Source organism: Cheilinus undulatus, linkage group 9 (genome assembly GCF_018320785.1).
Source record: "Cheilinus undulatus linkage group 9, ASM1832078v1, whole genome shotgun sequence".
NCBI lineage: Eukaryota > Metazoa > Chordata > Actinopteri > Labriformes > Labridae > Cheilinus > Cheilinus undulatus.
In genome coordinates, this window is record NC_054873.1 from 189,058 (window position 1) to 204,870 (window position 15,813).

General features: G+C 45.8%; 2 protein-coding genes across 2 annotated transcripts; both read left to right on the top strand.

Moving 5' to 3' along the window:
* The first annotated feature begins 2,855 nt into the window (after window positions 1–2,855).
* LOC121515566 (carbohydrate sulfotransferase 8-like) lies at window positions 2,856–8,050 on the top strand. The gene is made up of 5 exons (XM_041796394.1): window positions 2,856–2,886; window positions 4,928–4,979; window positions 6,413–6,528; window positions 6,648–6,679; window positions 7,073–8,050. The coding sequence occupies exons 1-5, from the start codon at window positions 2,856–2,858 to the stop codon at window positions 8,048–8,050; spliced, it is 1,209 nt and encodes a 402-aa protein (XP_041652328.1).
* Window positions 8,051–9,985: 1,935 nt separating this feature from the next.
* On the top strand, window positions 9,986–15,143 carry LOC121515568 (carbohydrate sulfotransferase 8-like). Its single transcript, XM_041796397.1, has 5 exons — window positions 9,986–10,016; window positions 12,064–12,115; window positions 13,441–13,625; window positions 13,744–13,775; window positions 14,169–15,143. Exons 1-5 carry the CDS (start codon window positions 9,986–9,988, stop codon window positions 15,141–15,143), a joined length of 1,275 nt encoding a protein of 424 aa, XP_041652331.1.
* The last annotated feature ends 670 nt before the right edge of the window (window positions 15,144–15,813 follow it).

Sequence of the window (15,813 nt, forward strand, 5' to 3'; positions counted from 1 at the left end):
TGAGACAGAGAGAGAGAGGCAGATCAGGTTTCACAGAGAGGGCAGGAACCCTCCATGAGCTGAAGGATTTTCACAATAAAAGCCTCATTCGAAGCCCCCCATGAATGACGCTGTCCTTTAATAAAGTATGAGAACAAAGACATGCTGGAGTTTTGTTATCAAAGCTGCTCAGTTAAGATAAACATCATCATCAGGACACTAAGATCATGATCATTTAACCTGATTTTTTTTTTTGTTTAAATGTTCAACTTAAACATTCATGACAGTTGAACAGAGAAGCAACAAAGGAACTCAAAGGAGTGACAACATTAGTATATAACATAATGATTTACAATCAAAACCAGGAAAAACAATAATCACTTTTCAGGCCAAAATTTCAAAACAAACACTGAAACTTTGACCGACCAGCTAAAGCAGACTAACAGCTTGAAGAACAATCTTCATTTATTCAGAATTAGCTGGTTTTTGTGATTGTGAGGCCAAAATGTAATTGAAATTTAAATTCATTTAACTGAGCAATATTTATGAGGGCCAAACTCAGGAGTGGCCAGGACCCTGATTCACACTATTGATATCCATGTGAATGATTGGAAGAGCTTTTTGATGTGTATCACAGACACCAGTACCAGGTTTCAGTGCAGAGACCAGTATCAGGTTTCAGTGCAGAGACCAGTATCAGGATTTAGACCAGATACAAGTATCAGGCTTTAGTGCAGAGACCAGTATGAGGTATTGGGTGGATATACCAGTATTAGGTAAAGGGTGGAGATACCAGTATGATGTAATGGATGGAGATACCAATATGAGGTAATGGGTGGAGATACCAGTATTAGGTACTGGGTGGAGATACCAGTATGAGGTAATGGATGCACATATCAGTATGAGGTACTAAGTGCAGACACCAGTATGAGGTAAAGGGTGCAGATACCAGTATGAGGTAATGGGTTGAGATACCAGTATGAGGTACTGGGTGAAGATACCAGTATGAGGTACTGGTTGCACATACCAGTATGAGGTTTTTGGGTGGAGATACCAGTATGAGGTACTGGGTGGAGATACCAGTATGATGTATTGGGTGCAGATACAAGTATGATGTAATGGATGGAGATACCAGTATGAGGTACCAGGGGGAGATACCAGTATGAGGTACTGGGTAGAGAGACCAGTATTGGTATTGGGTAGAGATACCAGGATGAGGTACTGGGTGGAGATACCAGTATGAGGTAATGGGTGGAGATACCAGTATGAGATAATGGGTGCAGATACCAGTATGAGGTAATGGGTGCAGATACAAGTATGATGTAATGGATGGAGATACCAGTATGAGGTACCAGGGGGAGAGACCAGTATGAGGTACTCGGTGCAGACACCAGTATGAGGTAAAGGGTGGAGATACCAGTATGAGGTAATGGGTTGAGATACCAGTATGAGGTACTGGGTGGAGATACCAGTATGAGGTAATGGATGCACATACCAGTATGAGGTAATGGGTGGAGATACCAGTATGCGGTACTGGGTGCAGATACCAGTATGAGGTAATGGATGCAGATACAAGTATGATGTAATGGATGGAGATACCAGTATGAGGTACCAGGGGGAGATACCAGTATGAGGTACTGGGCAGAGAGACCAGTATTGGTATTGGGTGGAGATACCAGTATGAGGTACTGGATGGAGATACCAGTATGAGATAATGGGTGAGGATACCAGTATGAAGTAATGAGTGGAGATACCAGTATGAGGTACTGGGTGAAAATACCAGTATGAGGTACTGGGTGGAGATACCAGTATGAGGTATTGGGTGAAAATACCAGTATGAGGTAATGGGTGCAGATACCAGTATGAGGTAATGGATGCACATACCAGTATGAGGTAAAGGGTGCAGATACCAGTATGAGGTAATGGGTTGAGATACCAGTATGAGGTACTGGGTGGAGATACCAGTATGAGGTACTGGTTGCACATACCAGTATGAGGTTTTTGGGTGGAGATACCAGTATGAGGTACTGGGCGGAGATACCAGTATGATGTATTGGGTGCAGATACAAGTATGATGTAATGGATGGAGATACCAGTATGAGGTACCAGGGGGAGATACCAGTATGAGGTACTGGGTAGAGAGACCAGTATTGGTATTGGGTGGAGATACCAGTATGAGGTACTGGGTGGAGATACCAGTATGAGGTACTGGGTGGAGAGACCAGTATGAGGTAATGGATGCACATACCAGTATGAGGTACTCGGTGCAGACACCAGTATGAGGTAAAGGGTGGAGATACCAGTATGAGGTAATGGGTTGAGATACCAGTATGAGGTACTGGGTGGAGATACCAGTATGAGGTACTGGGTGCACATACCAGTATGAGGTAATGGGCGGAGATACAAGTATGAGGTACTGGGTGCAGATACCAGTATGAGGTAATGGGTGCAGATACAAGTATGATGTAATGGATGGAGATACCAGTATAAGGTGCCAGGGGGAGATACCAGTAAGAGGTACTGGGTGGAGATACCAGTATGAGGTAATGGATGCACATACCGGTATGAGGTAATGGGTGCAGATACCAGTATGAGGTAATGGATGGAGATACCACTATGAGGTTATGGATGCACATACCGGTATGAGGTAATGGGTGCAGATACCAGTATGAGGTAATGGGCGGAGATACAAGTATGAGGTAATGGGTGCAGACACCAGTATGAGGTACTGGGTTGGGATACCAGTATGACGTAATGGATGCACATACCAGTATGAGGTACTCGGTGCAGATACCAGTATGAGGTAATGGGTGGAGATAGCAGTATGAGGTAATGGATGGAGATACCAGTATGAGGTACTGGGTGAAAATACCAGTATGAGGTACTGGGTGGAGATACCAGTACGAGGTACTGGGTGAAAATACCAGTATGAGGTACTGGGTGGAGATACCAGTATGAGGTAATGGGTGGAGATACCAGTATGAGGTAATGGGTGCAGATACCAGTATGAGGTAATGGGTGCAGATACCAGTATGAGGTACTGGGCGGAGATACCAGTATGAGGTAATGGGTTGAGATACCAGTAAGAGGTACTGGGTGGAGATAGCAGCTTCCAAGTACATGAGAATGAAAGCTATGCACTGAATAATTGTTAAGAGGAGGGATGAGGACAAAAATATTTGAAGAACTTCTATTGTTTTCGTAAGAACTTTTATTTCTTCTGTGTACCAGAACCTAAACATTAGTAGTTGGTCTGATCAAAATTTGGTGTCTTTGCATCCACTTTATAATTAAACATCTAGTCATTCACTGATAATACAATTTATAATAATAATATTAATTAAACAATAACAATGTTAATAATAACAACAACAACAATAGTAATAATACCAACAATAATAAAAGTAATGATAATAAATATTAATAATAATGATAATTAAAAAGTAAAACAATAATAATGATAATAGCAATAACAACAACAACAAAAATAGTAATAATAATAATATTATTCATAATTTAAAAAATAAAATAATAATAATGATAATAACAACAATAATAGTAACACAATAATAAATAATAATAATTTAAAAATAAAACAATAATAATGATAATAATAATAACAACAACAATAATAGTAATAATAATAATAATAATAAATATTAATAATAATAATTTACAAATAAATCAATAATAATGATAATGATCATTTCAGCAGGATTTGGCCAATCGTGTAATAAATGGAAATTTTTTAGTGAGCCACTTTGATGACATGATGGAGCATTTCAATTTAAGGGGCCGCCATGGCCACGCCTTTCAACTAATAAGGAAACCCCGAATAACTTTTGACCTAAGACGTCTCTTCTTGCTCTACACCAAAGATGAAGTAGTTTGGATGAACACCCTCGGACGAGTTTGTTCAAATAAGACTCCCGAAATATGCCTTGTTTGACCAAAAAAATTCAAAATGGACGACTTGCTATTTGACTTACGATATGGGTCCAAGAGGATTTTTTTGTGTGTTCTGACATGACGCATCTGCACAGACATGTTCGTAATCCTAGGCCAAACCTGCTGGGGGGGGGCTGAATTTTGAAAGGTTGTAGGGGGCGCCACTGAGCCAATAGGCCACACCCACCCACAAAATGAATAGTTGCAATTTTGTGTCAAGTTTCATTGCTCTAAATGTCTTATAACATTTGAAAAATCTTCTTCCTGTTTCATGGTGAACAAAAACTCACCATGTCCGCACCCTTTAATGTAGATGTTTGACCATTGTGTATGTGTAAGGCCAACTCCTTGGGAACAGCCTGAGTGATTGTCAGAATGATTTGTCCAACCATGTAGGTACCGCAACGTGAAATTCAGCAGTAGTGACTTTCTGTTGCCAGAGGGTGGCGCTGTAAAATTTTTCAAAATTTCCAGCATGGATGTGTTCTGGCCTGGACTGTTACCAAGCACATGAAATCTGTCTCAGATATGACCATGTATACTAGAGTTATGACTGTTTAAACATTTTTGACGAGACAAAATGGCAACTCTTGACTTTGTCGCCCCGCCTCTGACAAAAAGTCAATTTCATTTTGCACAAAGCTAAATGCAGGATTCTCACGTTGTTGAATACTTTAGCGGTCTCAAGAGTCCACGACAGAAAATAACAGGTTTACTATCAGGTCCTCAAACCACTTGGTGCTAGGGCCCTAATAATCCTAGTGATTACAGTTAGGTCCTCACACCACTCGGTGCTAGGGCCCTAATAATCCTAGTGATTACAGTTAAGTCCTCACACCACTCGTTGCTAGGGCCCTGATTCTATCCATGTTTAAATGATCTTTTTGACCTTTAAGGGGTGGATCCAGGTAGATCTGTGTACCTAAAGGGTTAACCTGGACTCACCTGGATGGATCCTGCTTGTGAGCTCCTCTCTGCTCCCTTTCTCTCTCACCTGCAGCTCAACCACTCAGGTGTGTCAGCACTGACAGTGAGAACGGGGCTGTGGACAGGTGAGTGTGACGTCATACCTGTAGAGGTTTTATGTCTGTTTCCTACCTGATTAATTTAAACTCAGATCTCCCTCTCTCTCTCTCTCTTTCTCTTCCCCTCTCTCCCTCTCTCGCTCTCTATCTCTCTTACCCTCTCTCACTCTCTCTCAGTGTCTCTCTCTCTCTCTCTCTCTTTCTCTCTCTCTGTCTTTGTCTCTGCCTCTCTCTCCCTACCTCTCTTTCTCTGGCCCTCTCTCTCTCTGTGTCTCTATCTCTTCCCCTCTCTCCCTCTCTCCCTCTCTTTCTCTCACTTTTTCTCTCCCCCTCCCTCTCTCTCTCTTTTTCTCTCTCTCTCCCCCTCTCTCTCTCTTTCTCTCTCTCTCTTTCTCTTCCCCTCTCTCTTTCTCTCTCTCTGTCTGTCTCTCTCTCTCGCTCTCTCTCTTTCTCTCCCTCTCTCCCTCCCTCCCCCCCCTTTTTCTCTCCCTCTCTCCCCGTCTTTCTCCCTCTCGCTCTCTTTCTCTCCCTCTTTTTCTCTCTCTCTCCCTCTCCCTCTCTCTTTCTCTCTCTTTTTCTTTCCCTCTCTCCCTGTCTCTCTCCCTCTCGCTCTCTTTTTCTCTCCCTCTCCCCCTCCCTATCTCTCTCCCTCCCTCTCTCCCTCTCCCCCCCCTTTTTCTCTCCCTCTCTCTCCCGTCTCTCTCCCTCTCGCTCTCTCTTTCTCTCTCTCTCCCTCTCCCTCACACTCTCTCACCCTCTATCTCTATCTCTCTCTCTCTCACTCTCTTTCTCTCTCTTTTTCTTTCCCTCTCTCTCCCTGTCTCTCTACCCCCTCGCTCTCTTTTTCTCTTCCTCTTCCCCTCCCTCTCTCTCCCCCTGTCCCCCCCTCTCTTTTTCTCTCCATCTCTCTCCCCGTCTCTCTCCCTCTCGCTCTCGCTCTCTCCCTCTTTTTCTCTCTCTCTCCCTCTCTCTTTCTCTCTTTTTCTCTCTCTCTCTCCCCCCCCTCTCTTTTTCTCTCTCTCTCTCCCCCCCTCTCTTTTTCTCTCCCTCTCTCTCCCCGTCTCTCTCCCTCTCGCTCTCTCTCCCTCTCTCTCTCTTTTTTCTCTCCCTCTCCCCCTCTCTCTCTCCCCCTCTTTCTCTCTCCCTCTGCCTCCAAAACTCAAACCAGCTTCATTATCAGTAAGAACACAAATGTCTGTTTCCTGCTTCCATCTCTGTGGGGGCTCTGGTCAGACCCTCTGATCCAGGGTGATGAAAGTCCTCACTGTGATCCTCTGACCAGTGAGGGGGGTTGTCCATCAGATATGGGATTTAAAGAGGAGGACAGGTCCTGGAGTGGTCTCAGGATTACCCTCAGGTGCTGGTCTGATCATGTTTGTCCTCCTCCAGGCTGGTCGTTGGCTGTGTTCCTGGATCAGTGTTCCGGTCCTGGATCAGTGTTCTGGTCCTCCATGTCCCAGGGGGATGAAGCGTCCCTGGTTGCTGCTCTGCTTCCTCTTCCTGTTGGGGGCGGTGTCTCTGCTGTTGCTGTTTCACATGAAGACCCTCAACGACATCATCAGACACCTGAGACCAGGTCAGTGAGGGAAGATGTTTAGAGCTCCCTCTGCTGGCCGACTGCAGTATAGGCCACAGGCTCCACCCCCTCCATCTTAACAGATGAACCAATCACGATTTCCTCCCTGTGTTTCTCAGCAGGTCTGAAGATACGGCTGGCTGCAGAAAAGGTGAGTCTACACCTTCCTTAGTCTAGATTGATCAGAGTCGCTCTGTCACACCAGGTTAGTCTGGTCTAGATGCTTTTACAGTGTCAGACCTGACCTCAGACCTCAGTCCGACCTGACCCTGTCGAGTCCTTCCATCCATGCTGGTGTTTAAGAGTAGCTTGTGGCAGCAGGCGTCAGGTCCATGGGTCTGCCTTCATGTAGAACAATTAGCTAGACCAGGACCAGAGTGGGACTCATTTTCAGCTCTGGAGTACTGGGTGACTGAGTCCTGGTCCTGGGTGACTGAGTCCTGGTCCTGGGTGACTGAGTCCTGGTTCTGGGTGACTGAGTCCTGGTCCTGGGTGACTGAGTCCTGGTTTATAAATGAAGATTTAAGTGTCCTTGTCTATGCAGGAGGAGTCAGACCATCAACCAGCTGGGATCCAGTCTCTGGTCTTGTCTCTGATGAATGACAGCTCCACGCCACCTGTCACTGAACCTCGAGGTAACACCTCAGCTTTCAACATCACCCCTGCTGAGGAGGAAGAGGAACTACAGCAGCAGATGGCAGTACAAGAGCATAGGCGCCGTCACCTGACCAAAGTCTGCTCTGAGTTCTTTCCTGGTTCCTGGAAGAAGGCCGTTAAGACAAAGCACATCATTAGGATCCTGGTGGAGGAACGGTTCAGGATTCTGTACTGTATAGTCCCCAAAGCCGGCTGCTCCAACTGGAAACGGGTCCTGATGGTTTTGGCAGGTAAAGAAACCTCCGTACTTGACATCAGTCACAAGAGAGCGCACTTCCACAACAACCTGAAGGGGCTGAAGGCCTACAGCTCCAGAGAGGTCAGAGAGAAGCTGAAAACCTTCAACAAGGTCCTGTTTGTCAGGGAACCTTTCCAGCGTCTGGTGTCAGCCTACCGAGACAAGTTTGAGAACCCTGAGACCCACTACCACAGGCACTTTGGACGGTCTATCATCGCCAGGTACAGAGCCAACCCCTCCAGGGAGGCCCTGTCCACCGGAGACGGGGTCACCTTCAGGGAGTTTGTTCATTACCTCCTGGACTCCAGTCGTCCAGTAGGCAGAGACGTCCACTGGGAGCCAATCAGCAGCCTGTGTCACCCGTGTGTGGTCCACTACGACTTCATCGGCAGGTTTGAGAACATGAACAACGAAGCCAACATCCTGCTGAGGAGTATGGGAGCCCCACCCACTGTCAGATACCCGGACTACAAGGACCGGAACCCTCATGACGAGAGGACGTCCACCATCATCGCCAGGAAATATTTCTCCCAGTTGAATGCCACCGAGATTCAGGCAGTCTATGAGTTCTACCGCATGGACTACCTGATGTTTGACTACCCTAAGCCCTTCCCAGACCTGGTCTGAGGAAGATACAGTATGATGTAATGGATGGAGATACCAGTATGAGGTACCAGGGGGAGATACCAGTATGAGGTACTGGGTAGAGAGACCAGTATTGGTATTGGGTGGAGATACCAGTATGAGGTACTGGGTGGAGATACCAGTATGAGGTACTGGGTGGAGAGACCAGTATGAGGTAATGGATGCACATACCAGTATGAGGTACTCGGTGCAGACACCAGTATGAGGTAAAGGGTGGAGATACCAGTATGAGGTAATGGGTTGAGATACCAGTATGAGGTACTGGGTGGAGATACCAGTATGAGGTACTGGGTGCACATACCAGTATGAGGTAATGGGCGGAGATACAAGTATGAGGTACTGGGTGCAGATACCAGTATGAGGTAATGGGTGCAGATACAAGTATGATGTAATGGATGGAGATACCAGTATAAGGTGCCAGGGGGAGATACCAGTAAGAGGTACTGGGTGGAGATACCAGTATGAGGTAATGGATGCACATACCGGTATGAGGTAATGGGTGCAGATACCAGTATGAGGTAATGGATGGAGATACCACTATGAGGTTATGGATGCACATACCGGTATGAGGTAATGGGTGAAAATACCAGTATGAGGTACTGGGTGGAGATACCAGTATGAGGTATTGGGTGAAAATACCAGTATGAGGTAATGGGTGCAGATACCAGTATGAGGTAATGGATGCACATACCAGTATGAGGTAAAGGGTGCAGATACCAGTATGAGGTAATGGGTTGAGATACCAGTATGAGGTACTGGGTGGAGATACCAGTATGAGGTACTGGTTGCACATACCAGTATGAGGTTTTTGGGTGGAGATACCAGTATGAGGTACTGGGTGGAGATACCAGTATGATGTATTGGGTGCAGATACAAGTATGATGTAATGGATGGAGATACCAGTATGAGGTACCAGGGGGAGATACCAGTATGAGGTACTGGGTAGAGAGACCAGTATTGGTATTGGGTGGAGATACCAGTATGAGGTACTGGGTGGAGATACCAGTATGAGGTACTGGTTGCACATACCAGTATGAGGTTTTTGGGTGGAGATACCAGTATGAGGTACTGGGTGGAGATACCAGTATGATGTATTGGGTGCAGATACAAGTATGATGTAATGGATGGAGATACCAGTATGAGGTACCAGGGGGAGATACCAGTATGAGGTACTGGGTAGAGAGACCAGTATTGGTATTGGGTGGAGATACCAGTATGAGGTACTGGGTGGAGATACCAGTATGAGGTACTGGGTGGAGAGACCAGTATGAGGTAATGGATGCACATACCAGTATGAGGTACTCGGTGCAGACACCAGTATGAGGTAAAGGGTGGAGATACCAGTATGAGGTAATGGGTTGAGATACCAGTATGAGGTACTGGGTGGAGATACCAGTATGAGGTACTGGGTGCACATACCAGTATGAGGTAATGGGCGGAGATACAAGTATGAGGTACTGGGTGCAGATACCAGTATGAGGTAATGGGTGCAGATACAAGTATGATGTAATGGATGGAGATACCAGTATAAGGTGCCAGGGGGAGATACCAGTAAGAGGTACTGGGTGGAGATACCAGTATGAGGTAATGGATGCACATACCGGTATGAGGTAATGGGTGCAGATACCAGTATGAGGTAATGGATGGAGATACCACTATGAGGTTATGGATGCACATACCGGTATGAGGTAATGGGTGCAGATACCAGTATGAGGTAATGGGCGGAGATACAAGTATGAGGTAATGGGTGCAGACACCAGTATGAGGTACTGGGTTGGGATACCAGTATGACGTAATGGATGCACATACCAGTATGAGGTACTCGGTGCAGATACCAGTATGAGGTAATGGGTGGAGATAGCAGTATGAGGTAATGGATGGAGATACCAGTATGAGGTACTGGGTGAAAATACCAGTATGAGGTACTGGGTGGAGATACCAGTACGAGGTACTGGGTGAAAATACCAGTATGAGGTACTGGGTGGAGATACCAGTATGAGGTAATGGGTGGAGATACCAGTATGAGGTAATGGGTGCAGATACCAGTATGAGGTAATGGGTGCAGATACCAGTATGAGGTACTGGGCGGAGATACCAGTATGAGGTAATGGGTTGAGATACCAGTAAGAGGTACTGGGTGGAGATAGCAGCTTCCAAGTACATGAGAATGAAAGCTATGCACTGAATAATTGTTAAGAGGAGGGATGAGGACAAAAATATTTGAAGAACTTCTATTGTTTTCGTAAGAACTTTTATTTCTTCTGTGTACCAGAACCTAAACATTAGTAGTTGGTCTGATCAAAATTTGGTGTCTTTGCATCCACTTTATAATTAAACATCTAGTCATTCACTGATAATACAATTTATAATAATAATATTAATTAAACAATAACAATGTTAATAATAACAACAACAACAATAGTAATAATACCAACAATAATAAAAGTAATGATAATAAATATTAATAATAATGATAATTAAAAAGTAAAACAATAATAATGATAATAGCAATAACAACAACAACAAAAATAGTAATAATAATAATATTATTCATAATTTAAAAAATAAAATAATAATAATGATAATAACAACAATAATAGTAACACAATAATAAATAATAATAATTTAAAAATAAAACAATAATAATGATAATAATAATAACAACAACAATAATAGTAATAATAATAATAATAATAAATATTAATAATAATAATTTACAAATAAATCAATAATAATGATAATGATCATTTCAGCAGGATTTGGCCGTGTAATAAATGGAAATTTTTAGTGAGCCACTTTGATGACATGATGGAGCATTTCAATTTAAGGGCCGCCATGGCCACGCCTTTCAACTAATAAGGAAACCCCGAATAACTTTTGACCTAAGACGTCTCTTCTTGCTCTACACCAAAGATGAAGTAGTTTGGATGAACACCCTCGGACGAGTTTGTTCAAATAAGACTCCCGAAATATGCCTTGTTTGACCAAAAAAATTCAAAATGGACGACTTGCTATTTGACTTACGATATGGGTCCAAGAGGATTTTTTTGTGTGTTCTGACATGACGCATCTGCACAGACATGTTCGTAATCCTAGGCCAAACCTGCTGGGGGGGGGCTGAATTTTGAAAGGTTGTAGGGGGCGCCACTGAGCCAATAGGCCACACCCACCCACAAAATGAATAGTTGCAATTTTGTGTCAAGTTTCATTGCTCTAAATGTCTTATAACATTTGAAAAATCTTCTTCCTGTTTCATGGTGAACAAAAACTCACCATGTCCGCACCCTTTAATGTAGATGTTTGACCATTGTGTATGTGTAAGGCCAACTCCTTGGGAACAGCCTGAGTGATTGTCAGAATGATTTGTCCAACCATGTAGGTACCGCAACGTGAAATTCAGCAGTAGTGACTTTCTGTTGCCAGAGGGTGGCGCTGTAAAATTTTTCAAAATTTCCAGCATGGATGTGTTCTGGCCTGGACTGTTACCAAGCACATGAAATCTGTCTCAGATATGACCATGTATACTAGAGTTATGACTGTTTAAACATTTTTGACGAGACAAAATGGCAACTCTTGACTTTGTCGCCCCGCCGAGGCCACGCCCTCTGACAAAAAGTCAATTTCATTTTGCACAAAGCTAAATGCAGGATTCTCACGTTGTTGAATACTTTAGCGGTCTCAAGAGTCCACGACAGAAAATAACAGGTTTACTATCAGGTCCTCAAACCACTTGGTGCTAGGGCCCTAATAATCCTAGTGATTACAGTTAGGTCCTCACACCACTCGGTGCTAGGGCCCTAATAATCCTAGTGATTACAGTTAAGTCCTCACACCACTCGTTGCTAGGGCCCTGATTCTATCCATGTTTAAATGATCTTTTTGACCTTTAAGGGGTGGATCCAGGTAGATCTGTGTACCTAAAGGGTTAACCTGGACTCACCTGGATGGATCCTGCTTGTGAGCTCCTCTCTGCTCCCTTTCTCTCTCACCTGCAGCTCAACCACTCAGGTGTGTCAGCACTGACAGTGAGAACGGGGCTGTGGACAGGTGAGTGTGACGTCATACCTGTAGAGGTTTTATGTCTGTTTCCTACCTGATTAATTTAAACTCAGATCTCCCTCTCTCTCTCTCTCTTTCTCTTCCCCTCTCTCCCTCTCTTTCTCTCTCTCTCTCTTCCCCTCTCTCTCTCTCTCTCCCCCCTCTCCCTCTCTCTCTTTCTGTCTCTCTCTCTCTCTCTCTTTCTCTCCCCCTCTCTCTCCCTCCCTCTCTTTCTCTCCCCCTCTCTCTCTCTTTCTCTCTCTCTCTTCCCATCTCTCCCTCTCTCCCTCTCTTTCTCTCACTATTTCTCTCCCCCTCCCTCTCTCTCTCTTTTTCTCTCTCTCTCCCCCTCTCTCTCTCTTTCTCTCTCTCTCTTTCTCTACCCCTCTCTCGTTCTCTCTCTCTGTCTGTCTCTCTCTCTCTCTCTCTTTCTCTCCCTCTCTCTCTCCCTCCCTCTCTCCCTCTCTCCCCCTCTCTCTCCCACTCGCTCTCTTTCTCTCCCTCTTTTTCTCTCTCTCTCCCTCTCCCTCTCTCTTTCTCTCTCTTTTTCTTTCCCTCTCTCACAGTCTCTCTCCCTCTCGCTCTCTTTTTCTCTCCCTCTCCCCTCCTATCTCTCTCCCTCCCTCTCTCCCTCTCCCCCTTTTCTCTCCCTCTCTCTCCCCGTCTCTCTCCCTCTCGCTCTCTCTCCCTCTCTCTCTCCTCTCCCCCTCTCTCTCCCTCTCCCTCTCTCTGTCTCTCTCTCCCTCTCTCTTTCTCTCTCTTTTTCTTTCCCTCTCTCTCCCTGTCTCTCTCCCCCCTCGCTCTCTTTTTCTCTTCCTCTTCCCCTCCTCTCTCTCCCCTGTCCCCCTCTCTTTTCTCTCCCTCTCTCTCCCGTCTCTCTCCCTCTCGCTCTCGCTCTCTCCTCTTTTTCTCTCTCTCTCCTCTCTCTTTCTCTCTTTTCTCTCTCTCTCTCCCCCTCTCTTTTCTCTCTCTCTCTCCCCTCTCTTTTTCTCTCCCTCTCTCTCCCCGTCTCTCTCCCTCTCGCTCTCTCTCCCTCTCTCTCTCTTTTTCTCTCCCTCTCCCCTCTCTCTCTCCCCTCTTTCTCTCTCCCTCTGCCTCCAAAACTCAAACCAGCTTCATTATCAGTAAGAACACAAATGTCTGTTTCCTGCTTCCATCTCTGTGGGGGCTCTGGTCAGACCCTCTGATCCAGGGTGATGAAAGTCCTCACTGTGATCCTCTGACCAGTGAGGGGGGTTGTCCATCAGATATGGGATTTAAAGAGGAGGACAGGTCCTGGAGTGGTCTCAGGATTACCCTCAGGTGCTGGTCTGATCATGTTTGTCCTCCTCCAGGCTGGTCGTTGGCTGTGTTCCTGGATCAGTGTTCCGGTCCTGGATCAGTGTTCTGGTCCTCCATGTCCCAGGGGATGAAGCGTCCTGGTTGCTGCTCTGCTTCCTCTTCCTGTTGGGGGCGGTGTCTCTGCTGTTGCTGTTTCACATGAAGACCCTCAACGACATCATCAGACACCTGAGACCAGGTCAGTGAGGGAAGATGTTTAGAGCTCCCTCTGCTGGCCGACTGCAGTATAGGCCACAGGCTCCACCCCCTCCATCTTAACAGATGAACCAATCACGATTTCCTCCTGTGTTTCTCAGCAGGTCTGAAGATACGGCTGGCTGCAGAAAAGGTGAGTCTACACCTTCCTTAGTCTAGATTGATCAGAGTCGCTCTGTCACACCAGGTTAGTCTGGTCTAGATGCTTTTACAGTGTCAGACCTGACCTCAGACCTCAGTCCGACCTGACCCTGTCGAGTCCTTCCATCCATGCTGGTGTTTAAGAGTAGCTTGTGGCAGCAGGCGTCAGGTCCATGGGTCTGCCTTCATGTAGAACAATTAGCTAGACCAGGACCAGAGTGGGACTCATTTTCAGCTCTGGAGTACTGGGTGACTGAGTCCTGGTCCTGGGTGACTGAGTCCTGGTCCTGGGTGACTGAGTCCTGGTTCTGGGTGACTGAGTCCTGGTCCTGGGTGACTGAGTCCTGGTTTATAAATGAAGATTTAAGTGTCCTTGTCTATGCAGGAGGAGTCAGACCATCAACCAGCTGGGATCCAGTCTCTGGTCTTGTCTCTGATGAATGACAGCTCCACGCCACCTGTCACTGAACCTCGAGGTAACACCTCAGCTTTCAACATCACCCCTGCTGAGGAGGAAGAGGAACTACAGCAGCAGATGGCAGTACAAGAGCATAGGCGCCGTCACCTGACCAAAGTCTGCTCTGAGTTCTTTCCTGGTTCCTGGAAGAAGGCCGTTAAGACAAAGCACATCATTAGGATCCTGGTGGAGGAACGGTTCAGGATTCTGTACTGTATAGTCCCCAAAGCCGGCTGCTCCAACTGGAAACGGGTCCTGATGGTTTTGGCAGGTAAAGAAACCTCCATTGACATCAGTCACAAGAGAGCGCACTTCCACAACAACCTGAAGGGGCTGAAGGCCTACAGCTCCAGAGAGGTCAGAGAGAAGCTGAAAACCTTCAACAAGGTCCTGTTTGTCAGGGAACCTTTCCAGCGTCTGGTGTCAGCCTACCGAGACAAGTTTGAGAACCCTGAGACCCACTACCACAGGCACTTTGGACGGTCTATCATCGCCAGGTACAGAGCCAACCCCTCCAGGGAGGCCCTGTCCACCGGAGACGGGGTCACCTTCAGGGAGTTTGTTCATTACCTCCTGGACTCCAGTCGTCCAGTAGGCAGAGACGTCCACTGGGAGCCAATCAGCAGCCTGTGTCACCCGTGTGTGGTCCACTACGACTTCATCGGCAGGTTTGAGAACATGAACAACGAAGCCAACATCCTGCTGAGGAGTATGGGAGCCCCACCCACTGTCAGATACCCGGACTACAAGGACCGGAACCCTCATGACGAGAGGACGTCCACCATCATCGCCAGGAAATATTTCTCCCAGTTGAATGCCACCGAGATTCAGGCAGTCTATGAGTTCTACCGCATGGACTACCTGATGTTTGACTACCCTAAGCCCTTCCCAGACCTGGTCTGAGGAGGGCCAGGACCTAGTTTAGATCAGACCACCTTTAGTCTGTTCCTGCAGAGCTGATAGTCGGATCAACAAATGCCAATCAGTCCCAAAACATTCAAATATAATGACACTGATCAGATTGACACAAGTCCGTCACCAGAACCATCATTTCCTTTTCTTGGTCTTACATTTGAACATGTCATGACCATGTTTAGTACTCATTTTACCAAGCTGACCTCAAACACATCATGACTGTTTTTAGTATGACCTCCTAACTGGCTTCCATCATTTTTATTTAATTATTAAAGATGAATGTGAAAGTGACAGGATTCTAGTTTATTTAAGTGCATTGTTGGGGGCTCGGGGCCACGAGCCACTCTCCTCCCATACCAAAGCTATAGAGTGGTGCAGGACTGAGTCCTAAAATGCAAAAGTAAGTTAGCATTTTAGCCCTTCCGGTTCCCTCGTCTGAAAGTCGTTGGGAATTTTTAATGCACTTTCGGTTAAATGCCTAAAATAAGGTCTGTGGTGAACACAAGTTCAGGAGAGTTTAATGTTTTATCCTACGACATAAAATACATCAGAAACGTGCCCCACTTTTGAATTGTGTATCTTTTCACATCTTAATAAAGGTGGTTGCTAAAAGATAGCTAACAAGGACTACATATGTCATCATCTGAAGTGCGGCAAC

Bases quoted from the DNA above. Each gene is read 5' to 3' on its own strand.
- LOC121515568 (XM_041796397.1), top strand. From the start codon at position 9,986: ATGAGGTACTGGGTGGAGATACCAGTACGAG. The intron at 10,017-12,063 runs GTACTGGGTGAA...TCTCACCTGCAG, and splicing joins GGTGGAGATACCAGTACGAG to CTCAACCACTCAGGTGTGTC. The intron at 12,116-13,440 runs GTGAGTGTGACG...GTCCTCCTCCAG, and splicing joins GAGAACGGGGCTGTGGACAG to GCTGGTCGTTGGCTGTGTTC.
- LOC121515566 (XM_041796394.1), top strand. From the start codon at position 2,856: ATGAGGTACTGGGTGGAGATACCAGTACGAG. The intron at 4,980-6,412 runs GTGAGTGTGACG...TCCATGTCCCAG, and splicing joins GAGAACGGGGCTGTGGACAG to GGGGATGAAGCGTCCCTGGT. The intron at 6,680-7,072 runs GTGAGTCTACAC...TTGTCTATGCAG, and splicing joins TACGGCTGGCTGCAGAAAAG to GAGGAGTCAGACCATCAACC.